This window comes from Abramis brama (genome assembly GCF_963993115.1).
Source record: "Abramis brama genome assembly, chromosome: 1".
Classification (NCBI taxonomy): domain Eukaryota; kingdom Metazoa; phylum Chordata; class Actinopteri; order Cypriniformes; family Leuciscidae; genus Abramis; species Abramis brama.
Genome location: NC_139963.1, coordinates 21,103,886 through 21,131,376, shown reverse-complemented (window position 1 = coordinate 21,131,376; position 27,491 = coordinate 21,103,886). Strand labels below are relative to the sequence as shown.

The window sequence follows — 27,491 nt, the reverse complement described above, 5'->3', positions numbered from 1 at the left end:
CATTACCTAATCAGATTACTTTTTGATCTAACAAGTAATTAACTACAAGTAATGTGCATTACCTAATCAGATTACTTTTTGATGTAACGAGTAAAGAAACGCATTACAAGTAACATGCATTACGTAATCAGATTACTTTTTGATGTTATGAGTAAAGAAACACATTACAATAACGCACATTACATAATCAGATTACTTTTTGATGTTATGAGTAAGGAAACGCATTACAAGTAACATGCATTACGTAATCAGATTACTTTTTGATGTTATGAGTAAAGAAACGCATTACAAGTAACATGCATTACGTAATCAGATTACTTTTTGATGTTATGAGTAAAGAAACACATTACAATAACGCACATTACATAATCAGATTACTTTTTGATGTTATGAGTAAGGAAACGCATTACAAGTAACATGCATTACGTAATCAGATTACTTTTTGATGTTATGAGTAAAAAAACGCATTACAAGTAACATGCATTACGTAATCAGATTACTTTTTGATCTAACAAGTAAAGTAATGCATTACAAGTGTCATACATTATGTAATCACATGACTTTTTTTGATGTCAATGAAAATTACATTCTAATAATACAAGTACATTTATTTACAGTAAAAAAAAGTCACTGCAGATTAAGTTTTTAAGTTTTAAATTTCAAAAACAATATTCACATTATAATTATGAATTGTAGCTGAAATATAGCAATTGATGCATGACGTCCACTACAGTGGACATGTGATTAATCAGAGTTTTCTCTCAATCTAAAATCAAAACTTGGAAGATTTTACTGTGATATGACTCATTAGATATTGCTTGATGCTGCAATTTTTTTTTTACCTACAAGAGTCTCCTAGGATAGAAGGAATGGGTGGATATTCCGGAGCAACTTGGCATGTCTGACTGACCCTTGGCCATCTTGGTTTGGAGGGGGGAAAAATCGAAACACAAAGGCTTGCCACTTGGTTGCAATTTATAGGACGATGCACCAGGATCCAATGAAGAGGCTGATGTGCAACTTTGCCATAAAAACACGTGCAAATTGCTTTTTTAAAATGCTTTTTTAATAGCTGTCCACTGTAGTGACCACTATGCGTGAAAGGGTTAAAGTGAAAGCACACTTTTGATGCTTTTGATGGACAAAATAAATGTGATTTAACACAAAACGTGCGCAAAATGCACAGAATAAGCATGTCAAGAGTTTTAACAACAATGCCAATGTCTAGTGTTTTAACAATTATGCCAGAAAAGAAAATTAAGTATAAAAAATATGTATTTGCCCATTTAAACTTTTTAATTATTCGTTTTGGGTGAAAGTAAGGTGTATTATTATAAAAACAAAAATGTTGAAAGAACTGACCCATTGTTTGAAATGGTTATTGTCTGCCAAACACGGTTTGCAGCCGCTGCTGTGACGCTGTACTAGTACTACGCTTCCAGTGTGAATACTCGCGGGAGTCTGCTGCTGCAGTGACGATGTAGTTGCGCGGATGTAGACTCACGCTTGCTGTGTGAAAGAGGGGTAAGTGGAAGATCGCCGGAGTCTCTGGACACTCGGCATCGTGAGAATGATCTAGAGATCGATTTGACGTGTTAGGAGATTATAGCAGAAGACACGTCATAAGTCGAGGTCACAACTTTGTTATTCGATTACAGCAGCGATAGGGATTTTCCACTAGTGCTTTCAGAACTGCCTCTGGCGGTCTTCCACTTAGTCATAGAACCTCCAGTTCTGTTTTTTAATTAATTCAGAACTGTGAATGTGTTGATTTCCAAGTAGTGCTTAAAATGTATGTGTGGAAAAATATGCATTCTTACATGTACTATGTCTATTTTTGGATTGCAATATATATATATATATATATATATCCCTTATGTGCTGTTGGGGATGTTTTCATCCACTATGGGGTATTTTTTAGTCTAAATTTGGCCATAACTTTCTCTGTGTTTCAGCAAATGGAATGATTTTTGGTGACAAATCTTATTTTGACACATATTTTGGGAAAATGCTTTGAAATTTTTCAAAAACTCAACAGTACACTGTGGGCAAATTTACTACCCTTTCGTTATGTTTGTGGCTGAAAACAGCCACTACTTTAAACTGCTGTAAAAATATATCAGATAAATATTTTTTTCAAATTTTTTTGCATAAATCTATTAATCAACCTCCGTCCTGCTCAAAAATACTAAATGTGTAAAAAAAATTCAGGATTTTAACTCTTTAATTGCCAAATTCGTAAATGATGTCACTGATTTGTGAAAAAACACACACAAAATGACTAATTTTCAATATAAAATGTGATTGTGGACTGGATTTTTTTTAACCTTTTATCACAGTCTTGGACATGTCAAAGATCAGAAACAACATTAGTTTTGATGCATTGTTAGTTTTTGTGCAGCATCAGATTTTAACTTTTTCTCCCTCATTTACTGTTCGTGGCTGTTTTTGCCCCATTGACTTCCATTATAACCACATTTTTTGATTGCAAAGTCATGACACCATATAATTATGCATTTTTGATTGTTGGTGGTTTTCCCTGTTGGGAAGAGGTACAATTTGTAATTTTTACTGTTGATAACCAGGTGGCACCATTAACCCTTTAGATAGGCCTGTGCAAAAAAAAGCTTAGTTTCTGGCTTTTACATGGAGTTATATGAAGTGTATATGGAGTATAATAGCATAATAAAGTGTGTGTGTGTGTGTGTGTGTGTGTGTGTGTGTGTGTGTGTGTGTGTGTGTACTCACCTTGATGCGTCTGAGAAAATCAAAATATGCACCTCAGCTCTCAGAACTACATGGAGTAAACAAAAACAAAGTAAGTGTATTTATGCATCTGCTGCCTTTTGATGGTGAGAAATGCAGACTAAACAAATACAAAGCAAGTGGATTTAAACACTTGCATGCAAGCCTGCTGGTCATTTGATGGTGAGAAGAGCAGCAAGCAACATGAGAAAGGGCTTGACTTGTAGTGAAGTTTCAGAGATGATTATGCAGCCTGACCCCTCCAGCGAGCTGCACGATGTATCGTCTTCTCCCTCTGACACCACAGACTCAGGAGAGTCAGATCCTGATTTGGATGTGGCACCCTCATCATCCTCTCTAGCTTCCACTGAAGGCGAGGAGGATTCGGAGGATCCTGGATCTGGGTGGATTGGGAGAAATGGCGAAGTGTGGTTTTCCACCAACGCGGAGACAACTCCCTTTCTTCAGCCTGCCAACTCCCGTGACTCCAGGGCTGACGTGCTATGCCATCGCAAGCGTCCAGAACATGGATTCTGTGTTCAATCTGTCTTTTACAGAGTAAAAATAGGAGGGGAAGGCGATGATCCCACAGGCAACGTGTGGACTCCCCTCTGGACCTGTAGACGCCGGCCAAAATCAGTAGCCCCCATGTAGGCACGGAGATCTGTGGAGTCCACCCCGTTTCTCATTGTGCGGCGCCCATGGAGGTTGGTCATGCTGACAATGAGGTCAATCATCTCCTCAGTAAAAAAACGAATCCGTTGAACACAGAATTCATGTTCTAGATCCTTGCGATGGCATAGCGCGTCGGCCCTGGAGTCACGCCTCTGACAGGCTGAAGAAAGGGAGTTGACTGAAAACCACACTTCGCCATTTCTCCCAATCCACCCATATCCAGGATCCTCCGAATCCTCCTCGCCTTCAGTGGAAGCTAGAGAGGATGATGAGGGTGCCACATCCAAATCAGGATCTGACTCTCCTGAGTCTGTGGTGTCAGAGGGAGAAGACGATACATCGTGCAGCTCGCTGGAGGGGTCAGGCTGCATAATCATCTCTGAAACGTCACTACAAGTCAAGCCCTTTCTCATGTTGCTTGCTGCTCTTCTCACCATCAAATGACCAGCAGGCTTGCATGCAAGTGTTTAAATCCACTTGCTTTGTATTTGTTTAGTCTGCATTTCTCACCATCAAAAGGCAGCAGATGCATAAATACACTTACTTTGTTTTTGTTTACTCCATGTAGTTCTGAGAGCTGAGGTGCATATTTTGATTTTCTCAGACGCATCAAGGTGAGTACACACACACACACACACACACACACACACACACACACACACTTTATTATGCTATTATACTCCATATACACTCCATGTAAAAGCCAGAAACTAAGCTTTTTTTTTGCACAGGCCTATCTAAAGGGTTAATGGTTCCACCTGGTTATCAACAGTAAAAATTACAAATTTTACCTCTTCCCAACAGGGAAAACCACCAACAATCAAAAATGCATGATTATATGGTGTCATGGCTTTGCAATCAAAAAATGTGGTTATAATGGAAGTCAATGGGGCAAAAACAGCCACAAACAGTAAATGAGGGAGAAAAAGTTAAAATCTGATGCTGCACAAAAACTAACAATGCATCAAAACTAATGTTGTTTCTAATCTTTGACATGTCCAAGACTGTGATAAAAGGTAAAAAAAAATCCAGTCCACAATCACATTTTATATTGAAAATTAGTCATTTTGTGTTTTTTTTTTCCCAAATCAGTGACATCATTTACGAATTTGGCAATTAAAGAGTTAAAATCCTGAATTTTTTTTAAACATTTAGTATTTTTGAGCAGGACTGAGGCTGATTAATAGATTTATGCAAAAAAATGTGAAAAAAATATTTATCTGATACATTTTTACAGCAGTTTAAAGTAGTGGCTGTTTTCAGCCACAAACATAACGAAAGGTTGTAAATTTAAACGATGCACAAGGGATATATATATATATATATATATATGAGGATAAGAACACACATAAGGGCACTTTATGTAGACTCATTGCTGGTTCTTTAATGAGATGACTTCCATTAAAACATATGAGGATAAAGCTCAAATCAGTGCAGTTTAGGGTTTGCAGCAACATTGACAATGAGAACAGCATGAAAACAACAAAATAAAAAAGGGTACAGTCTTCCATCAAACACCTCTGAATGTTACATATGTCACTTGTGCCGAATAAATAAACCGCTTCAAAATAGGAACATGTTAATAAATACCAACAATAAATACACACATTTAGCTATATAACACTGACAACAGCAGCAAACTTTCCTTTCATGAAAATAAAACAAGCGTAAAGCATATATAAAAGCATTTAGCTGGGTAAATAAATGGATGGGACAACATCTGCCTTAAACAAAACATGTAGAAATAATTTGTACTTTACAGTTATGTTAAAAATATTACAGTACTTGTGCCCGAGCTGCCATGACAAAGGCACAGATACATATATATTTCTCTGAATCTGAGCCACAAGTATCATGGTCCATTCGGTCACATTCAATAAGATCTTCAGTTCAGAGCAAAAACTAATGCAAGTCATATTATAGCACATGTGCTTCTTTGCCACAAATTTACACACAAAAGTAAATAAATAAAATTAAAGCGTCTTTACTTTTTGGCTTACCAATATTATACGTATAAACAGACATATTAGTGGGGAAAACAGCATGAAATGATGTGAAATTAATCAAAACTAGCAAGAGGGGAAAATTTGGATTGTCATCAACAAATAACAAATGACCTTTGCATGTGGTGGGTTGTAGAAATACAAAATAAAGATAGATAATAAAATGAAACCCATAGAAACCAAGAAAAATATGAACCATTGGTGATCTGGAAGGATGACCCAAGACCTTGTGCTTGAAACACTTTAAGCAAAACTCTCAAAATATGTGGGCATCTGTAAATGTGGATGAGAAATTGTTGATTTTTGAGCCAACTTCATTTATAACAGGGCAAATGTGTGTGTATAAATAAGCCTATGTGAGAATTATTGCATGTGTGTGTATGTGAGATTACAAAGCTGATCTAGCTATGATTATTTTGGCTGTTGATCACGTTTCCGCCTGGAGGGGCGATATGTATCGAGTCCAGGATTGGCCGCAACACCTGACCAAATGGCCTGAGAGAGAAAGAGAGAGCATGAAGTTCTGTGAAAACTGTGAAAATAACACGGATCTTCTTACATAAATTTTCAGCATTGGAAATGTGACAGTTGAAAATGAGAGAACTTTACAGTTACACAATCACAAATGGGAGAATCTCACGAAAACATGGTCAAGGTCACATTTCACTACAAAATCAAAACAAAAAAAATGAATGAAAGAAAATGAGGACGAATATGAATATATATATATATATATATATATATATATATATATATATATATGAAGACTTCAGATGCAAAAGCCTCTAAGTGCCATCTGAAATTTTCTTCTAGAATGATAATTTTTATCAAGCTTGTATGTCTATGTTCAGTTATTTCACTTTAATGCTAATGAAAATAACCTATTAATTGTCATGAAAGTGAAATTACTGAACCTAAATATACAAGCTTGATAAAAATGATCATTCTAGAAGAAAATTTCAGATGGCACTTCATATATATATATATATATATATATGTATACACTTTTTTTTTTAATGTGTCGAGATTTGTCGTTTTGGAATCTTTTGACTTAATTGTATGGACAAAAACATTATTCAAAATATTGTTTGTGTTTCACAGAATAAATACATCTTTACAACAACATGAGGGTGTCTTTGAGATGTTTTTATTTATTAATTTCCCTTTTGACAATAAAGACCGATCTCAAGCATGTTTATTTATTCCCTGTATGTAGTACTAAATACTTTCCAATTAAGTGGAAATAAAAACAACCCTAAAAATCATGTCTGAGCGAGTTTATGTTTAGCATACTCACGTGGAGAGCACTTCAGAGGGCAGATCTGTGATATAGGAGGGAATTTTATTTCCAGTGAGAAACTGGGCCACCTCATTAGTGAACGTGTTACAGTTGTGTTCAAACAATCGGTACTTGTCACCACTGCAGAGAGAGAGATAGATACCAAAGCAGAAAAAGAGGCTTATGAATGCAAGCAATGCATGTAAAGCACATGCTTGTACAGAACAAAATACTTTATAAGGACTTTAATCTGGAAGAAAGGAATTCCTCATTTTATTTTCAGAAATAAACAATAGTCAAAAACACACACTCACCTATATGTTGTCTCTCCAAGTGAGGACAGATAATCCATAAAGATCTCCTCTGTCACCTCTGTATTTCCCAGTTCCACCACTGTGTCTGGAGGTCCGAGCATCGTCCCGCCCTGTAAACACACGCACACACTATGGCACATACTGCAGCCGCCCCAGAACAAATGCACCTCTTAAGAAATATTATGTGCCAAGGCTATTTAATCTCAACAACCCAAAAATAAATGGACAAAAACAGTGTGCGAAGATGTGCTGTTCAAAGCTCCACATGGACCATGAACATGTAAAGTGAGGGCTCACAAACAGCACAATATATAGAGTACATTGATCGAGTGTATTTTCATGGCGATGTTTAAGCGCTTGTCCTTTCTTGAGTACTAGAAGCGTTGCAATGGGTTGTGATTTTACCGGTGGGCAACTAGAGATCCCAGCACCACCATAGAAAAATTCCTCTCCGTAGACCACTATAGATGTGTGCCTGTGTTGACATAACGTAACAGGAAATGCATATAGTTAAAACATGTTATAAAACATATCAGATAATAATAATAAAAAACATTTATTTGTATAAAACTTTTCATAAATGAAATGCAGCTCAAAGTGCTTCACAAGCATAAAAACATTAAAAAAAAAAAAAAGATATATAGATATTATATAATTATATATTTAACTTGTTTATAAATAAAGGATCTCAACCACTTACCAAATCCCATCAAGCTGTTTTCCTATAAGAAAGAATATGTTTTAAAAATCATTGACTATATGATAGATATTAGTTATATTAGATATGTTAAGATTTTATTATATTTATATTATTAAAATATAACAGTAGTAGGCTACTGTTATGGTTTGACCCATTTAAAGAATAATTTTCAATCTGATGAACCTTAACTAGCATTGGATTTCAAACAAAAAAATGTGATTAAAATAAAACTTATTAGTTCGTTATTAATCTATTAAATAGGTTAGATTAGATTCAAATTAAATAAGTAAACAAAAAATAAATACATAACGTTACAGTGTAACTTCATTTTTTTTAGCTTAATAATATTAATATGTGTTTATAAAAGACAGATGCCTTATAAATTTTAGGATGGTGGTCCCGACCCTCACACAGGGATGATCATATTTGGGGGTCCGTGGCTGGCATCTAAAAATTATGGAAAACTTACAGCATGTGACACGATTAATTACCATAAAGAACATCGTGTTCTAAAACAGTTTGTTCTTTTTGTTATTTATAAATAATGCAAGATAACTGAGATAAGCGGATAAACGGGTCTCGCTGTGAAAATAGCTCGTAAGGTTATGTGAATAAGATATTTTGTTGAAAAAAAAAGTGTTTTCATCGGTCAGCTGTACCGCGAAATGTTCTAGAACAGCGAAGGTGTCTCTTAAATATTCATAAGCAAAGCCTTCGCCATTGGATGGAAAAAGGCAACGTCAGTATTACCTCATTAATAATCAGGCCCCAAATCTTCGTCGTTGGACGGATACAAGTGACGTTAGCATAATAGTTCATTAATATTCATTAGCCAAGATTTCTCATTGGAAGATGACCAGGCAACGAAGCGAGATGGAAGTAATATGTATGAGTGAAACCTTCTTCATGGTAGGATTGGAAATTTCTCGGCCCTCGCCAATGTAGCGGTAAAGATATTCTGCATCACTCACCCAACATTATCGGACTGAGCTGTCTGGCCATTCCCCGCGATAGATCATAAATGAAAAGCTGCACTCCAAACGTCGAGTTGTGCTGATCCATGTTTGTGATGGTGGCTAAATGTGGCTGACTAGTGCTAGCCTGTCTGCGGTATCCTGCAGATCTTGCGTTATAACGGCCTTAAGATTCTCAAATGATCACAACAGCCTGATATCTGAGTTTTGAAATTTCTGAAATACTGTAGCAGCTAGCTATCGGACTTGTTGAGAATCAATGGCATTAGGAGGGTTTGAGTAAAAAATACATTCAAAGGGATACCAAGATAAATAGGCTAACGTTATGTCCTTCCAAGTCGCCAATGAAGAAGCGCATTAATTCAACGGCACGACAGCGCCATCTATCGTATGTGCAAGCGAGTACCTCACGACATTATAACCACATGCCCCTGACTAATAAATCAACTGTAATTTCAGTGTGTGTAGGCCTATCTTTAATTGGTTTTACCATTATGAAAGTCAATTGACTGGCACTTTTATCAAAATTATTTCTTTCCTTAAGCTACTGTATTTCTTTATACATATGAGTTACAAAATGAGACTCATGAAGACAAGTCAGAGTTTACACAACTTATTGTTTGTATAGACTAGGTCGAGTTTGACAAATTGTTATACTGCGATCGTTATACGTATATTCTTCCTGACTATTGCTCTCTGATCAAATAGATGAGCCAAAGCCTCCAGAAAGAACTCGCAACGAAAGATAAAAAATCTATCCATCTATCTATCTATCTATCTATCTATCTATCTATCTATACGAAGGAGATGCATCTTATTGAGCAAATTTAAATTTAAAAAGTTGAACTATCAGATAATGAGAATAAAATCCTGTGTGCCTAAATACCTAACGGTAAAATATACCTAACGGTAAATTTTGCATTTATATTTAATTGTGATGCTCATTTTTGCGCTCGTTTTGGGACGTTCTACAACGCTTACCATAAATTAAAAAAACAAACACTTACTGGCTTAAAAGACAATGGTAGCCTACTCGAATTCATAACTAAATTCAGCACACAACTTATTTGTAACACAGACAAGCAGGTATACAATAACGCAACACAAACAAGTTACACGTTAAAAATATCCTACATTAAGCGTTGTCTTAATAACGTTTTTCTGTGGGAAAATGCTTACCTGTAACTTTGGGCGCTGCGTTTATATTCTGGGCTCATATGCTATCAATAAGTTGAATATGCCTACTGAATTTATCCTTCAATCTCACTGTTACACTTTCTCTTATTTTTCATTGTTGGGATTTTGAGGAATTTCGGCGGAATTCTGTCGAATAAACCAGAACAGTAATAGCAGCACGCAAGGGGTGGGGGGGTGTAGAACTGTAAATGAGGGGCACTGGAATTCTCTAGAAATTTCCGGAACTTTCTGTGGAATTCTGTTGGCGCAGATTTCGGGAAGGACTAATTATCAGTGTTATTCAGCGTGTTTCTCGGAAAACATTATTTACTTTCGTTCTGTTCTGTATGTGTAGGCTAGATCACGTTCCCATTTACAGGGCTTTACATCAGCCTCCGCAATGACCCGATATTCTCGTATAGCTCAAAAGTGACTCATCGTACTAATACGTCTTTATCGCTCAGATAGAGACCACCTTTTCCCGTCTTTCATTTCCATTTCTTGGCAAAAACAGTCGCGCTCCTCTCGCGCGCGAACTCTCGTGGCGACTCACGCTCGGTGCAGCGCTAAAGGGACGAATGGAGTTTGGCAAGCCAAGTTAACATTTATTCGTTAGTCCACCCAAAAAAGAAAATTCTATCATAATTTACTGACCCTCCTGTCATTCCAAACTGTAAAACTTAATTTCGTTCATTTTCGAAACACAAATGAAGATATTTCAATGAAACCTGAGATTTCTGTCCCTCCAGTCTACACTAACACTTTGATGCTTTAAAAAGTTGATAAAGAGATTGTAAAACCAATCCATATGAATTGAGTGGTCCAAATTCTCTGAAGAGACACTATCGCTTAATTGATGAACAGATTGAATTTAGGCTTTTATCCACATTCATCACACACGCACAGATATGGTAAATATACGACCTGATATATGACCTGCGAGAATCAATGAGGTTCATTTAGGGCTGTCTGATAACCGCAATATTGTAATACTTGTAACTGACAAGCCAACCGCAGAGGAATGCAAGCAACCGCGATATTCGCGTTTTCTTTTTTCATAAGGCTACACCCTTCTTGCTTTGCACTTCGTGCAAGTATACTGAATACGTTAAATAACTTATTTAAATAAGTTACAAATGATAATTAGGGCTGGGGCAAAAAATACATTTTTCGATTAATCGTTTTTTTAAATGTGGTCGATTCAAAATCGATTCTTAAAGGCCACGAATCGATTTTTTTTCTCATATTTATTTATCTATGACCCAAAAGCCATGTAGTATTAGTTTTCCTACACTATTCATATGCTTGCAGCCTCCATGTTACAGCTAATGCTGTGAGATTTTGTTTGTTTTATCTTAAACATAAAATAACCTCCTGTAAAATAACCTCCTGTTGTTTATCAAGGCATGCGACTGTTCTGACTTGTCCAATTTTCAGCATCAATTTTTCATCTTGCATTAAAATCCTAAAATAAAAAGAGTTTAATATACAGTTTTGTGGCTCTTAATTTCTTTTTTATGAATTAACCACTTGTAAACTATATGTTCACTGTTCTTTTTTATAAATATAGGATTATCAATCTATATTCATTGAGTCGAATCGAGAATCGAAAATCGAATTTAGAATTGAAATAAATCAAATCAAGAATCAAAATCGAATTGAATTGAGAGCTTGCGAATCGAAATCAAATCGAATTGGAACATCTGAATCCACCCCCCAACCCTAATGATAATACGACGACTATGTACCATGGTGATACAGAGTCTCCATAGATTTGCACTTAACAAGCCTAAACAGACAGTGAATGAGAAAGATCGACTGAGTGCGTGCGATTACCTGCATCTGTCTTTAAAGGTCAGTAAAGGTTTTGAACTTGTTTGTTGAATGAACGGTCTAATAACTCACTCAAGGACAGTCCCTTGCTCTCACCTTGTGGCGTAATAATGTAACTGTGCTAAGTGACAGCCTGTCTATACGACGAGCAATACTGATAGGCCTACTGGTGAAATAAAATCAGAAAGCCTCTTGTCCAATCAGATTCGATGATCGGAACTAACTGTTATACATATAACAATAGCCTAACGAGCTTATTGTCAGGTTTATGTGGACCCTTATTTTGACATTCTCTATTTACTTCACTTCCTGTTTCAACACTCTGTCTAGTTTCGGTTTTATTGGTTACTTATGTCCTCGTTTTCGTGCCTGCTGACCACAACGTAACACATATTTGTAAATAAATAAATAAATGGCGATAATACTGCATATCACGCTATTGAGCCACTCAAAATTACCGCAAGGGAAATTCCTACATTGGGACAGCCCTAGGTTCATTCTCGTGTTACGCAGCACGTTTGAGCTTCTGCGAGAACCAATGAGGTTCGTTCTCGTGTTACGCAGGACATTTGAGCTTCTGCAAGAACCAATGAGGTTCGTTCTCGTGTTACGCAGCACGTTTGAGCTTCTGCGAGAACCAATGAGGTTCGTTCTCGTGTTACGCAGCACGTTTGAGCTTCTGCAAGAACCAATGAGGTTCGTTCTCGTGTTACGCAGCACGTTTAAGCTTCTGCGAGAACCAATGAGGTTCGTTCTCGTGTTACGCAGGACATTTGAGCTTCTGCAAGAACCAATGAGGTTCGTTCTCGTGTTACGCAGCACGTTTGAGCTTCCACAAGAACCAATGAGGTTCATTCTCGTGTTACGCAGCACGTTTGAGCTTCTGCGAGAACCAATGAGGTTCGTTCTCGTGTTACGCAGGACATTTGAGCTTCTGCAAGAACCAATGAGGTTCGTTCTCGTGTTACGCAGCACGTTTGAGCTTCTGCGAGAACCAATGAGGTTCGTTCTCGTGTTACGCAGCACGTTTGAGCTTCTGCAAGAACCAATGAGGTTCGTTCTCGTGTTACGCAGGACATTTGAGCTTCCACAAGAACCAATGAGATGTAATGTAGTAGGCTACTATTTTCCTTATTCTAATAGTGTCAAATAACCATTCTATTGTTATTGGTAATAAAATGCACATTTTCGCTATTGCTTCTTATGGGGATCTGTGGTTTAGACGTCAACTATTTACTAGTATACCGACTTTTGCTGGTACCTCGTGCAGTTGAATTAGTAACTAGGTAGGGTTGGTAAATATAGTTTTTAGTTATTGGTAAATATTTAGATATATTATTATGTTTCTCAGTTGAATGAACTCTAGTACCTTTATTAGACACTATAGTGTGTAGGCATATATTAGTTGTTAGTAAAACATTTTTAATCTTTCTAGTACATGTTTTATCTAATAACAACTTGGATAGTTGAACTAGTAACAAGAAACACATGCTAACTAATGAATATGACCTTGTAAAACTGACAATGAGACTAGCCATTATTTGACTGCTAATTAGAGTTTTTTTAAATAGTAAAATACAAACAAAAATAGTTGCATGTTAGATAAATGTTAACACTGCTTGCCATAGATGGAGAAGTGGGTGGGCGCGAGCGCGTAGAGCGTGCACGCGCCAAGCCAAGCCAGCGCGTACATGTGTCGCAGATTTTAAAACTCGGAAAGAGCTGGAACAGCGGCGGACCTGATGGTGCACCAAGAGTAGCAGTGGGTTTAAATCCTAAAAAACAAAAAAAACTCTCAGAGTCTACGCAGTAGAGTTAAGCGACATTTTATCCCCTGAGGAGGAAAAACGGGAGAGATCAGAAACTATATTTGCTGCACTGGATGATCTCATTAACATGGAGCTGTCATCAATAGGAGAGCAAGTGTTTGCTGTGGAGGCAATAACGAAGAAGAGGATAAGAAAGGTAAGGACGTTGCTGTGCGTGGGGAAATGCATTTATGTTCAGTTGCTTTAATACAATTTATTCTGCAAGCATATTTACTTTCTGTTTTGAAATGATTATTACCCCGCAAAGTCCCCACAGTTTCTTCTATTATCAGTTCTGAAATGACTCATGAGTGAATAACACCTAAGCTTGCGTAACATTTCGGAACTTTTTCGTTGCATGACTTCTGGTGTGCAAAACAGTGCGGTAACTTGCATGTTATTCTCCAAAGTTTGTGGATTTTATAACGCCTCGCGCTTGAATTGCGAGCGCTATAGATGGAGGGGGGTGTGTGAGAACAGCGCGCGTGTCATCATCATCGCCATCAATGCGCGTTTCGCTCGGAAAATCGCCGTGTTTTGTAGCTACGCAGTTTATTTTTATACGGGTGCAGGGTCAAGGATGATCCGTGTAACATCCGCGCAGTTGTCAAAATAATCGGACCAGTTAAGACCAACTGCAGAATAAACAAGATTAAAGATATTTAAATAGTGATAAATAAAATAGGTCATGTTTATTAATAGAGCACGCACGAGCAATTATCTCTTTGGTAGGTGTTTATGTTATTTATTTATTATTGTGTGTGTGTGTGTGTAGTATACAGCCAGATGTTGTAATGTACAGTAATAGCTAGTGATGGTGATGATGACTAACGCTCTATGTGCACGCGGGTTTCGTTTCGTACTCTCGAGCATGACGGGGGAAAGACCTTCGTCGCTCCACACGTTGCATGAAACGAGTTGTTTACGCGTTTCCATGGCCCCACCTATTTCCATCCCATGAATGTTCCCTAAACTCGCTGTTCTTTTTAAATGGAACTCACTCACCCCTCTGTGACATCACCGCAGTAGCGAGTGCAGCGCCGTTTTCATCCTGCATAATCTTCCATGTCAAAATACTACTGAGTGTTGACATCTTAAAGATACAGGCATGCTTTTTCAAAATCTGTGGGATGTTTGTATCATGCATTTGTTGAGAATAGAATGGTGACGTATGTCTCCCTCTGAACTTTTAAAGTGAAAGTGACTCCTTTCCGTTCTTTCTCTTATTTCAGGGAAATGTGGAATATCTCTTAAAGTGGCAAGGATGGTCGCCTAAGTAAGTTCTCATATTAGTAGTTTTATCCAAGACCATATGACCTAGAACTGTCACAATATGTGGGTGAATCCCACAACACCATGTCAAGGTCAAATTTCTATGGAAGCTTGTTTTCACTATGGAATAAAAAAAATAATTGCAACTTTTTATCTCACAATTCTGACTTTTTTTCTCAGAATTGCATCTCTCGCAACTGGGAGTTTATATCTCACAATTAACTTTTTTCTTGCAATTACGAAATTATATCCCACAATTCTATCAGAATTGAGATAAACTCGTAATTAAAAAACTTCAGAATATAGTTTATATCTCGCATTTCTGACTTTATATGTTATTAAATAAAAAATTAGAAAACACAGCATCACATTATTTTCTCTCATGTGACATATTTTATGGCTGAATCTCTCGAAACTTGTCAAGAACATGTCCTGATCATTTCAACAAAAATAAATAACTAACTAACTGGATTTTACTGTAGAGGACACCGGAACTTACATCATGACATATCAGGCATTTAAGGAGACACAACAAGTAAATAGAGAAAGATATTATATATCAATATGAAATATGAGAGATTCTTATCACTCCCATTACTACACCACTTTTTCAATACATGTTGCCCCAATAACCTTTTAATATGCAAATTAGATACAGTGTGCAGATGCATTGCATAGAATGGGGATGGCATTTGTGGCCATGTTTACATGCATATTGCATAAAGTAAAATGGTATATCAAATAATTCTGTTATATCTTTCATAACATAGTTGAGAATCATCTTTATACAACGTTTGGATAAAAAGTTGATTGGTGAATGAAAAAAAAAAAAAATTCTTTCCTATTCATGTCTTTTAATTTTTTTTTAATAAATGGGTCCTGGTGTCCTCTACAGAGGACACAGAATAACATAGGAATAAAATAAATAAATAAATAAATAAATAAGTTTTTATTCCATTTGTTTGTTGTGCTCTAAACAGTGTGACAAAACTAAATTCACAAAACATTTTTTTCTGGTTCTCAGGAGGATATCACACAAGAGAAGACAATGGGATGCTGTGTTTAAAGTAATAAGAATAAATTAATTTCATTTACAATTGGTTTTTCAATTAAAAAGCAGCCCTGAACTATTCAAATGAACATTTCAGATGAAAATTACTGTAGATTTTATACTTTAACTCCGGGCAAAAAAATAATAATCTGTGCTTTAAACTGTTTCAGTCATGTTCTGCCCCAGTGATTTGTTTGGAACTGTTTGTGTGAATGTCAGGTACAGCACCTGGGAACCGGAGGACAACATATTGGACCCTCGTCTGGTCCTCGCCTATGAAGAAAAGTAAGTCACATTCTGGCAACCTTCAATTACTGATGTGGAAATGAATAGGCTAGAAGCAACGGGATGTTCTTTCCTTTCCATCTCCCCATTCCTTAGCATATCTCTCTCTTTCTAACAGAGAGGAGAAGGACAGAGCTCTGGCTTATAAGAGGAAAGGCCTGAGACCACGTCGAGTTATCCTGCGGGTATGAGTTAGCTTCATTATTTATCATTATTAAGTTCAGTTGCAGTTCATATTAACCATAATGCACAAAATCTGATACATATAATAAAAAGAAAACTTCTCAGAACTGCTGGAGTATATGTATTTTGTGTGTTTGTGCATAATCAAACCCTCCAAACAGAACATCTACCCAATGGACCTACGAAGTGCACACAAGCTTCCAGATAAACCCAGCCCGAGAATCCGCCTGTCACTCACCCGTTCCACAGGGACAGAAATAGACCAGAATGGACGGCGCTATAGAGAAGGTGTTGGCTACCGCCGTATAGAAATACGCAAGAACAGGCAGTGCAGGTCCAAACTCATGGATGACTTCAAACTATCCCAGCAACCAACCAGACATCCACTTCCTGCAAAAGACTCTGCAGAGAAAGAGTGGAATGGAGACGAGGAAGATGAGAAGAAAAGGGTCAAGAAGATGAGAAAAAATGAAGAGAACACAACAGAAGTGCACCAGGACATTCCAAGTGGTAGGTGTTGTGTGCATCGATATAGCAACTGTTGCTAAGATACTCTGCATGCAACATATTCAGGGGTCAAAAAAATATTGCCAGAATTTCTGAATCACAGTGACAACTAGCTAACACATGTTTGATGTGATTTAGAGAACTGTGAAGTAGTTCACCCAAAAATGACAAAGTATAATCTTATTCCAAACCTGCAAGATATAAATAAGCCGTCAAACCATAAACGTATAGTAAAAGAAGTGCGGTGCGGTGAATTTAAAATCTTCTGAAGCCATTTCACCTTTCGTGTGAAGAACAAACTCATTTAAATCGCTGAAAATCTATTAAAACCTCCGTCATAGCACTCATAACTCAAGTAAATTTCAACTTGCCATCTTAAGACACAAGGTTGCGTCAGGTATGTTGACAGTCACGTTGAACATGTCTTGTGGTCAATCATCGATGTGAAAACGGGATGCGTCGTCTTGAAGCAGCAAGTCTATATGTGAGCCAAAAACATCATAAAGCCTAAGTAGATTGTAGAGACCATTGGTGCCAATAGTTTCTACCATCTATTTGGCTTTACGATGCTTTTCGCAAACACAACCCTGGTCAGTTTGCCCCTTATTTTACAAAATAACTAAATTTCACGAGGTAGTCCATTCGACTCGTGCACTATATTCCAATTCTTCTGAAGTTATACTTGTGTGAGGAATAAATAAATAAAAATCTATATTTCAATTGTTATTCATTGAAAATCTTCCCCACTGCAATAGCATTCAAACCTGCTGTTAAATATGCATCACACCAGGTTTTGTCAGTTCTGTGAAGATCATTGACATCAAACCTAGAATGACTTATCTTGAGGCAACACGAAAAAGTCAAATGTCTTCGACATGTCTAACGATGACTAAATAATGACAAAACATTCAGTTGTACATTAACCGTTCCTTGAAAGTTTATTCTGAGTTTCTGTCGTTTTCCTGCCAGGTAAAGAGATGTCTGAGGTGTACAACTCTTCCACAGACCAGGAATCTGTAATTACCATCCAAGAAACTGAGAACTGCTCTTCCATTTTTGACTATGCTGAGAAGCCAAGCGAGGACACCTGTCCAGTTTTCAAAGCAACAGACAACAGTACAATCTCCGACACACAAAAGAACGAGCCAGGCACTGCAGGGGGTGAGGACTCTGTACGGGTATCACATGACACAACAAACACTGACCAATCACTACACAACAGTACGAAGTCAGAAGTCGAGAAAGGTGTGTTTGACAAAGTACAGAACAGACCTTCGGTTATCGAGGTACATTTGAGCGCTAGATGTGGACAGGAAGAGGTTAGAGAAACAGGTGAGGTAGACAGTTTAGAGGCCAAAGAAAAGGAAACAATAGATGCTGACGTCACAGCAGAATGCACAACAACATTACAGGTTCCAGTTGACCAATCACATGCTTCCTCCACCACCACAGTGTATCCTGAGAAAGTCATTGTGACTCAGGTGACGATAAACTCCTTGACCGTGACCTTTAAAGAGGCCATGACTGCCGAAGGCTTCTTCAGCAGCTGTCGGCTTGAGGTCTAAACTGATAAAGGAAACCAAGAACAACATTACAATAGAGTTGTGTACATGTAGTCAGGGCCAAGTGAACAACAGTTCACAGTAGAAGCAGATATTGTCTAAGCAAGGTAAGAACACCAACAAGGCATTTTTCTCTTCAGTCTGTCCTTGTGTCGTTGTGGTAAAATAATCGTTGAAGGACGACATTTCTGATTATGTTCAGTTATGCTGTATCCGAAGACTTTAAGCATGTAAAGCAAATCTTTATATCTGTTCCACTACTTTTCCATCAGCAGCAGTCATTGCTCTTACTAAGAGAAGAAACTGTTTTTAAGTTCCGAATCAAAGATATAACTACTGTTACATCGCCTCTTTTGTCCTGTAACCAACCAGGTGGGAAAAGGAAAGGCCACTTGGCTTTGTTTCCATATCTGCGCCTGAGCTCTCTTCACTCTGTTCGGAGGCCTTTGTGCATTTTTAAAGAGACAGTATTGGTTTACATTCACAACTGCTACAGTGGGCGCTTTTGTAGGGGTAGATCCTGTTCATTTGAACACATGTGCTTTAGGTGTGCTTTTAGCATGGCAGAAATCAAAGCCGAGCCTAAATGACATGTTTTGGTCGTGATAGTTGAACATGGCTTGTCAGCTCTGTTGTTGCTCTCACGTATGACAACTACACTGTTTTTTGCTTGTATTTACAGCAAATAAATGGAAAAATAAAAGTTGTGGGTGATTTTATTTCATTTGCGAGTAAAACTCTTTGGTGTTTTAAGCCCATTTCTGCTTCAGAGTAAAAAATTGTCACATTGTGAGATATATATATACAGTTGCAGAATATATAAAGTCCAGAAACAAAGTTGCAATTACGGTAAAATAAGTTGCCTTTGCAAAAGTCCCAATTATGAGAAAAAAGTCGCAATTACGAGAAATAGTCCCAATAATGAGACTGCTTTTTGAAGAAATTAGAGACTGCTAATTAAATCTGCTTTTTTTTAATGGCGAGGCAGCTTTCATCAAATCCAATTAATATTAACCACTCAGAGAAAGCCACTAATGCCACAGTTTTGCCAGGCAATCTCTTTAGTTCCTTTCATCATCATTTGCAGGAGCAACAGGTTCTTTAGCATCGGTCTGAACGTCAACAAGCAATGACAGCTGGCTGATGAGTCAACTATGACCAGCCTAACAGTGCTTAACAAAACAAAACCAAATCCAAGAGCACTGCCATTCTGCCATATAAAGAGAAAAATTTGAGCAGAAACACAAGTGGTTAAAAATTGTAATCTTCAAATAATCCCCAATAATACATGACCAATAAATTAAATTTATCTTCATTTTATTAAAAAAAAGTAAGAAGTCCACAGTTTGTGTTTCCTTTGTACAGTACAAAATATTCAAATTAAACTCCCAAAGTTCAGAGCAAAGAAAATTCTGGAAGTGGAGAAAAATTAGGAGTGGTACTGAAGGATGAAATTTGTGAAATCAGTGGCCTGTCGCTCATCTTCATCGTTTCACGGCACCATACAGTTCATATGTGAAACGCTGCTCAATATGACATTGGCGTGAGCAGATGAATTCCAGCACCACATCCAATACACACACACACACACACACACATACATACACATACATACACAAACTTTCATCCAACCTGTACAGACACCTCCACTATCCAGTAAGTCTTTTAAGGAGTGCACACACATTCTGAGGGTGGGTGTTGTGCGTCCAAGAACTTGTCCTGTTGCAAAGCAGTGATGTCCAATGGAATTTCCAATATGGCATGAAATAAGATCCATTGGGCAGCAGAGCGCACACCAAACCCGATCCCCCAACACTGTAATTTATATTATACTCAATAACCTAAATCTCCAGCTAAAGTAAAGGAATAGCTCCCCATCTTAATAGGTATTAACAAAAATATATTCTATGTGAACTGTAGCAGTCTCTGGGAACACACATGAACAAAATCCATCATGAACAAATGAAAAAGCTAGAATAAATAAAATGCAAAACTCAAAATTTACAAGGAAGATATGCATGATGTTGAGAGATAATTATAATAACAATTTAGGCATCACAACATTTGAAATGATCCATATGACTGTAAAACACATAACAGAGACTGGTACATGGTCAAATATATATATATAAAAAAAAGTCCTTAGTCATTTGCACTTTAATTTTATACCACTTTTAAAATCTTAAAAAATATATCTTGAAAAAGGAAAAAGTACTCCCCTGGACGTGACATTGAAAATATTACTTGTGGTTTGTTCTCTGAGGCTGAGAAACAATCCTCTCTTTGTACACAACTGGCAAAAGAAAAAAAACACCCCATAATTATTTGTGTCGAATATTTGCTATCTCTCATAGGAGGGTCCATCTTCAAAGCAAGTATCTTTGCAGTATAAAAAAGCTAACACTGTCTCGGGTGAGGTTTTGTAAATTTCATAATAACTATATGATGTCTAAAGGGTTAGATTCATGTTAATGCCAAGGTCCTGGCTACTAGGTGGAAGCATATCATTAGCTCCAGGTCCATGGAGTCCTGCCATGCCACTGAGCTGAGACAACATGGCATTCTGATCTGCACCAAATCCGCCTGGGTCTTTAGAGTTGTGCTGAGGCTGTTGGGGAGGTGGAACCATGCCTGAGTGATGCTGCTGAAGGTGGCTGGGATGCGGTGAACCCGTCTGGGTCTGAGGCGAGATGTGGTGGGGCGAGGGCTGTGGTTGCAGGCGCGGGGACGGACTTGAGTGAGGTGGCTGGGACTGGGGTCGTGGGGAGGGCTGAGGGGAACAAACCTGGTTGCTGAGGGAGGATGAGAGCTGTTGGCCTTGCAAATGGGGCGACTGAGACATCTGTTGCTGCGGGCTCATGGGGTTGTTCTGTTGTGCCGGTGAGGTGCCACTGAGATGATGTTGCTGCGCCTGAAGCAGACGCTGATGCAAGGCCTGTTGCAATAATACCTGTGATGTCTGAAGACCGGGACCTCCTTGTGTGGGCTGTGGACCTCCTCCAGGCCCCATGTCGGCACCCTGTGATGCCGCATTCTGCTGCTGTTGCATCTGTAGCTGGTGTTGCTGTGCAAGTCTCTGTTGCAAGGCAGCTGCAGCTGCAGCTTGCTGTTGTGCAGGATTTCCTGGAAAACTCTGCGACTGGCCAGGTTGCACCCCTTGTAGTGGTTGGCCTCCTGGTGGGACTTGCATGTTACCCTGCTGACCCATGTACCCTTGCTGCTGTTGAAATGTAGCATGATTGCTCATTTGATGCTGCTGCTGCTGTTGTTGTTGTTGCTGTTGTTGTTGTTGTTGTTGCTGCTGCTGCTGAAACTGTAGTTGCTGTTGCCTTCTCATAACCAGATCTCTGAACTGTGGATTTATGTTGGCCATGTTTGGAGCCCCCTGGCCCTGAATACCTTGCTGTTGCTGCTGCTGTTGTTGCTGCTGCAAGGCAGTGACTTGCTGCTGCTGTTGTTGCAGTAACGGGCGCTGTTGCATTTGCTGCTGCTGTTGCAATAACGGGCGCTGTTGCATTTGCTGCTGCTGTTGCAGTAGCGGGCGCTGTTGCATTTGCTGCTGCTGTTGCAATAGCGGGCGCTGTTGCATTTGCTGCTGCTGTTGGATCTGAGAAAGTTGAGTCTGCATGTTAACACCCTGTCCAAGGTGCATGCCAGGCTGGGGCACCCCAGCCTGAACACCCACTGGTTGACCTCCCATAGGTCCTGGTCCTCCCTGTGGTCCAGCAGGGCCACCTGTACCTCCTTTATACTTGTGAACCCGTTGCTTGATAAATGCTGCCATTAACTGTGGGCTAGACCGAAGAATGTTGAGAACTTGCTGCTGCTGTAGGGGAGAGCTTGGAGATCGCAGGGTCCGCAAAAGTTCCTGCAGGGCTCCCTGGGGCAGATTGCCAGCTGCTGCCCCGCTTGCTACGCCACTCTGCAGACCAGCCTGCACCATACTCATCAAGGCATTTCGATTTGGCATTTGGGGTGCTTGCTGTTGTTGCATTTGTTGTGGTTGTTGCTGCTGTGGTTGGGGCTGCATTGTAACCATTCCCGGCTGAGCCATCATGGAAGGTCTCTGCTGGGCTGGCATACCCTGCCCTGCCCACTGTTGATGCTGAGGCTGAAGTGGTGGGTTCATTCTCGGCTGCTGTAGATGCATTTGTGGTGGCATCTGACCTTGCACACCTGCCTGTTGAGGCTGCTGCTGCTGCATGGGCCCAGATCCCACCATCATTCCCTGAGGTCCTTGCTGCTGCTCCATCTGCACCCTGTTCACTGATGTTTGTGCCTGTGGGGCTAACCCTTGTGGCCCTACCATGCCAATACCAGGGTGGGCTACTCCCATTTGTCCCTGTGGCTGTTGGTGCTGTGGCATCATGCCAGCTTGCGCAGCCTGTCTCTGTAGCAACTGAACCTGTGCCATCTTTCGCTGTGCATCTGCCACTTGCTGAATCTTCATGGCTATCTCCACAGCTGCAGGCGGAGGACCTGAAGGTTGCTGTTGCTGGGACATAGGTGCTGTGCCTGGGTTGCTAGGGAGTTGTGGAGGAGTCGCATGGCCAAGGCCTGGTTTACCCTGGGACTGTGGATTTGGAGAGGGACCTGTGGAATGGGGACCATATTGATTGTGTGGATGCGGGACTTGCCCCAAAGTTTGCTGAGGAACCATTTGGTGCTGTGGTGAGGTCATCATCCCGCCTGCACCTGGCATCTGCTGATACTGGTGGTGGATGGGATGCTGAGGAGGATGCTGGGGAGCTCCAGCTGGGACACCACCTACACCAGGCTGGGGCTGAGACGTAAGGTTCGGTGTCAGCTGTGTGGGTGTCTGAGGCGTTGTAGGCTGTGTACCGACCGATGTTGGTGTGCTAGGACCTGTGGCCCCATTGTTGCCAGGTGATGGAAGACCTCCAGGCGGCCCACCTCCACATGGTGGTGGCTGCCCTACTCGCTGCATGGTGGCCATACGTCTACGCAGCATTTGCGCTTGCTGCAGCCTGTGTTGCAGCTGCTGCTGACGAAGCTTGTGCTTGATGTTGAGACAGAAGGGCACAGGACACTTGTTTTCCTGGCAGTGCTTGGCATGATAGCAACATAGTGCAATGAGTTGCTTACAGATGGGACAGCCACCATTGGTCTTGCGCTTGCAGCCCTTAGTGTGTTGCACCACTCTCTTCATTTTCTGGCAAGATGGCAGAGAGCAATTAGCATTGCGACACTGGCAAGCATGCACCAGTGACTGGATGCAGCGCTGGATGCTGAGACGACGCGAGTCACCAGGGTTCTGAGTGGAAGCTGCAGCTTGGTTGTTGCTCTCATCATCAAGACCCAGTCCAAGTTTCTCCATCTTATGTTCATGGCCCTTGGTGTTGTAGCAAGTGATGCAAAGATCATAATCCTATAAAAGGGAAAAAAGGATAGTTAAAAAATTTGCAGTGTTTTATCCAACATCAAAGTCCCTTAATGCAGTATTTTTTGAAACCTCTTCACTGACAATCAAAGTACAATCCCTCCTGATATTTCTTACCTCACAAACAGTGCAGTGGAAGCGTGTCTCAACGTGGTGCTTGCATTCATTGCACGTGTAGACAAAGCGGTCCTGGCTCTGATTGTGTAGTTCTACTAGCATACACATGGTGCTCCATTTGCCCCGCCTCAGCGAGCTGAATTCAAGGTGCTTGTCTCGTGCAATTGTTAGGAAAGCGTCTCGTCCGTCCATCAGATCACAGGCCATCAGGGGGTCAGGGTCCAAAATGGGCGGAAGGGAATTGGCAGAAGGGCCAGCAATGAGACGAATAACAAAGAAAACCTTGAAATTAAGCAGAGTGTTGACATTTGTGAGTTTGGCCCAAACATGTAATGACAAAAGCTTCAAATGTTTGTGGGAGCTACATACCTCTTTGTGTTTCTCCATTGTGGCATAGAGTTTTTGGGATAGATCATTAGAGACATTTGGCATGCCTGGTTTCTTTTTATTGGATCGGCTCAAGCTGCCTTTGTTTTTGCTAGTCTTCTTGCTGTTCTTTTTTTTGGCATTCTTGCTGTCTCCATTGGTTGCCTAGATGGTCAAAAGACATTCATCTTAAGCATTAAGTTATAAGAGTTAAGTTTTAAGAATAAATATTAAGTGTTAAAGCAGCTGCACCAGAATTAACTCTACCATCTAGTCAAAAACAAGTGAGGACAGTACCCAGCAAACACAGAACGTTGGCACAACGTACCCAACCTTCTAACAACGTTTTAACAACATGACCAAAAGGTTGCTATAACTACGTTGTGTGGTGAAGGTTGTTACAGCATTGTCACAATGTTGACATTGAACCACCTTTCAGGGTCATTGCTTAAGGTTGTGCCTAGGGTGTCTGGACTACCACTGGACGACATATGTACTCGTCACTGTCCTGAAGCGCGAAAATCAGCCTTTTAAATTTCAACTGACCATTGGGCCATCTCTCATTCTTCATCGAGCAATCCATACGTGAGAATTGCGTTTAATTTACCTCAGCTAAATAAGATACGTAATTATTCAAACACAACCTACAACTTCCTTGTCTAATGTGACATTTATTTGAACATCTTCTGGTCAGGTATGACAAATATTTAATAACTTTATGCCAAAAGTATGAAGCCAAAATTACTTTAATGATGAGTAATTGATTTCAGAGCGTAGCCTACTTGTTGCACTTAAATGCTTTTTCCTTTTTTTGGAAACGCACAGAGAAAAAAAGTATTTGTAACTGCTCGCACAACTGTTTATTTTTTCCTTTCATTTGTCATCTCATTCATTTCTTTGCAAAATTTTCTCATGTCTGCTCATGCTAGTTAACGTTAATCCACTCCCTGTGTTGTTTTCTCACAAATGTATGACTTTTGGAAGTGCAATTTGATTACCATATGCAGTTTTAATAAAGTTGAATTAGGTAACCTTTTATGTCATTTTTACTCTTCAAAGTGTACACTTGCAGATGTTGATTATAATGAATTTACTGTTAGGCCCATAAATAATAATAGGGATAAACAATATTTAGAAAGTATATAATTTTTTAACTTATGACTAATTAACAATTAACCACAAAACATGCTGAATGGCTATAGATAAATGCTATCTATATCTAGCATTAAAAAAAAATGGCCAGAACGTCTTCTCTCAGTTGCTGAATGTCGCGCAACAACGTTGCTACAGCCCTGGCACGTCTTACAATTCTACGTTGTTACAATGTTGCGAGCACCTAGACAGCGACGTTGCCATAGCAGAAATGCAACGTGCCACAGACGTTGACACAACGCAAATGTGTTTGCTGGGTAGCTGGCTAAAACACCCAAAGGATGTGTTCAGTTGCTCAGTTTTCTAGATGTACTTTAAAAGTTACTTAGTTTGTTGATGGTAGAAATGTTATGCCCAACAAATATTTTCCTTTGGCACTTGAGTACAGGTTACAAATTTGGTCAATTACTTACATCAATGCTTTCACTAGAGGTGTTGTTCTCCTCTCTCTTCCGTTCTTCCTCCTCCTGTTCCAGCTCTTTAATACTTTCCTCCAACACATTAGGCCAAAAATCACCTTCAAAATATGGGAGCTCCTTTGCACTGGTCAGACGATCCTCTGTTGCCTGCTTGAAAATGTCCTAGGTGAGGAGAAGCATGCAATAATTAGTAAATGACTAGAAGTAACAAGGAAAAGACAATTGTGCAGTATGCTGACTTCAACTATAAACTTCTTTTATTGTCAATCAGAAGTACAGCTGTTACAGTACCTTGTAGTCGTGTACAATTCTCTCAGATACTGCTTTGTCAAGCATTTTCTTGTACCACTCTTGTAAGCGTTTGGGTTTGGGAATCTTCTGATCCGATGGGTGGCAGTGGAAGATGTAGTCGTCACCCTCGCTTGGTGGGCAAGCCCAGATGTGGCCAGTGACAAACCCCATTTTTTTAACGTACTCTAAGTATCCAATGAGGATCTCATGATAGACTCCTGTTCTCAGGTGACGGGGTTGGAAAAAGTGCACACTGTCTAGATAGGAGATGTACACACGTCTGCAAGGAGAGAGAAAGACAGAGGATATCGATCACAAAGTTACTTGAGTTTCTCAGACCCCTTTGTAATGCCATCCATGTGCACATGCCAGAAGATTCGGTGTGTGCATGTGCGTCTTTGTTTTTTTAACCTTTGATTGGGCTGAGGACAGTCGGAGCCGTATTCTTGCACGTGCATTCCAAAGAAGCAGACATCTGTTCCGTCAATATCCTCAAATGCAAACAGAGCTTTTGTCCTGTACGGGAATGACTCTGACATCTCGCCACTATCAACAAACCTGTAATAGAAAGACAGTACACGTTTTAGATATTTTCATGGTGACCATTAAAAAGATCATTTCTGAAAAAGACACTATCATAAAGGAATGAGGTATCTGGAATTTTTACAGTTACTGAATCAAAGATCCATGCATTAATCCACTTTCCATCAATATACTATACAAACTTGGGTATTGCAATGTTGTTTTTTCATCTGCCTAAAGGCCTTTAGTTTAGAAGTGATTTGAAGAAGTCAAAGCATTCTGAAGTCATTACATTTTAATGATGGCAATGCAAGGTAGTTGTGTCCAACTTAAAATCAGTAAAAAAAGAAAAAAAAATGCCTCCTCTGAGACATTTGAGTGCAAGCAAAGATGTTAAGCTTTAGTATGGAAAATCAAGAGTTTGTTTTTGGCATTACAAGAGTTTGATTCATGCATTGATAGTCAGTCTTTTTTTTTCATGATGCAGTGCTTTTTTTTTTAAAAGCACTTTCCCCTCAAACTGATTTCTTGTCAAGAGAAACTTTTTTTTTCCTTCTTTTACAGGCAAATCCTCACCTATGACTAGATTTTCAAAAGCTATTGCAGTCCAATAACGTTCAAAGATGAGTTGTTATTGTTAATTAAAACTAAAAAACATGTTTTGTTAATCAGAAATAAATCTGAAATAAAACAAATATTAAATTTAAAAAAATTCAACTTAAAGAAATGTTGCCTGAAATAAACAAATAAAAATAAATAGAAACTAAGAAATATTACAAAATCTAATAAAATGAAAACAAAAGCACAGAATAAAATGACTAAAACCTCAACTAAAATCTGAAACTAAAAATCAACT

At 39.1% G+C, this 27,491-nt stretch overlaps 3 protein-coding genes across 5 annotated transcripts in view; 1 reads left to right on the top strand and 2 right to left on the bottom strand.

Moving 5' to 3' along the window:
* Positions 1–4,781: 4,781 nt before the first annotated feature.
* Positions 4,782–14,671, bottom strand: desi1a (desumoylating isopeptidase 1a). Of its 2 annotated transcripts, none has more exons than XM_084135641.1 (6): positions 14,513–14,671; positions 7,717–7,738; positions 7,422–7,491; positions 7,017–7,126; positions 6,721–6,843; positions 4,782–5,918 (listed from the first exon to the last, which is right to left on the bottom strand). In XM_084135641.1, exons 1-6 carry the CDS (start codon positions 14,652–14,654, stop codon positions 5,825–5,827), a joined length of 561 nt encoding a protein of 186 aa, XP_083991767.1. In that variant the 5' UTR covers positions 14,655–14,671; the 3' UTR covers positions 4,782–5,824. The 2 variants fall into 2 exon arrangements, with proteins under 2 accessions (XP_083991767.1, XP_083991768.1); XM_084135642.1 differs by lacking the exon at positions 14,513–14,671 and adding an exon at positions 8,688–9,068.
* cbx7a (chromobox homolog 7a) lies at positions 13,363–19,086 on the top strand. Of its 2 annotated transcripts, XM_084135631.1 has the most exons (7): positions 13,382–13,664; positions 14,740–14,783; positions 15,804–15,846; positions 16,050–16,115; positions 16,234–16,300; positions 16,460–16,808; positions 17,775–19,086. In XM_084135631.1, the coding sequence occupies exons 3-7, from the start codon at positions 15,833–15,835 to the stop codon at positions 18,368–18,370; spliced, it is 1,092 nt and encodes a 363-aa protein (XP_083991757.1). In that variant the 5' UTR covers positions 13,382–13,664; positions 14,740–14,783; positions 15,804–15,832; the 3' UTR covers positions 18,371–19,086. The 2 variants fall into 2 exon arrangements, with proteins under 2 accessions (XP_083991756.1, XP_083991757.1); XM_084135630.1 differs by lacking the exon at positions 15,804–15,846 and having other exon boundaries at positions 13,363–13,664.
* Positions 19,087–19,667: 581 nt separating this feature from the next.
* The window catches only part of ep300b (EP300 lysine acetyltransferase b), a 42,485-nt gene continuing 34,661 nt past the window's right edge, over positions 19,668–27,491 (bottom strand). The window contains exons 25-30 of the mRNA XM_084135629.1: positions 26,525–26,671; positions 26,114–26,393; positions 25,817–25,984; positions 24,255–24,416; positions 23,886–24,167; positions 19,668–23,756 (exon numbers count right to left, since the gene is read on the bottom strand). Coding sequence (XP_083991755.1) covers positions 20,817–23,756; positions 23,886–24,167; positions 24,255–24,416; positions 25,817–25,984; positions 26,114–26,393; positions 26,525–26,671 — 3,979 coding nt within the window. The 3' untranslated portion in view covers positions 19,668–20,816. The remainder of the gene's footprint in view (positions 23,757–23,885; positions 24,168–24,254; positions 24,417–25,816; positions 25,985–26,113; positions 26,394–26,524; positions 26,672–27,491) is intronic.

Coding starts and splice junctions, on each gene's coding strand:
- cbx7a (XM_084135630.1), top strand. CDS start 13,596: ATGGAGCTGTCATCAATAGGAGAGCAAGTGTTTGCTGTGGAGGCAATA. Junction 13,665..14,739: donor CGAAGAAGAGGATAAGAAAG/GTAAGGACGTTG, acceptor CTCTTATTTCAG/GGAAATGTGGAATATCTCTT. Junction 16,301..16,459: donor CACGTCGAGTTATCCTGCGG/GTATGAGTTAGC, acceptor CCCTCCAAACAG/AACATCTACCCAATGGACCT.
- desi1a (XM_084135641.1), bottom strand. CDS start 14,654: ATGCATGATACAAACATCCCACAGATTTTGAAAAAGCATGCCTGTATC. Junction 7,492..7,716: donor AAACAGCTTGATGGGATTTG/GTAAGTGGTTGA, acceptor ATGTCAACACAG/GCACACATCTATAGTGGTCT. Junction 5,919..6,720: donor CCCTCTGAAGTGCTCTCCAC/GTGAGTATGCTA, acceptor TTTCTCTCTCAG/GCCATTTGGTCAGGTGTTGC.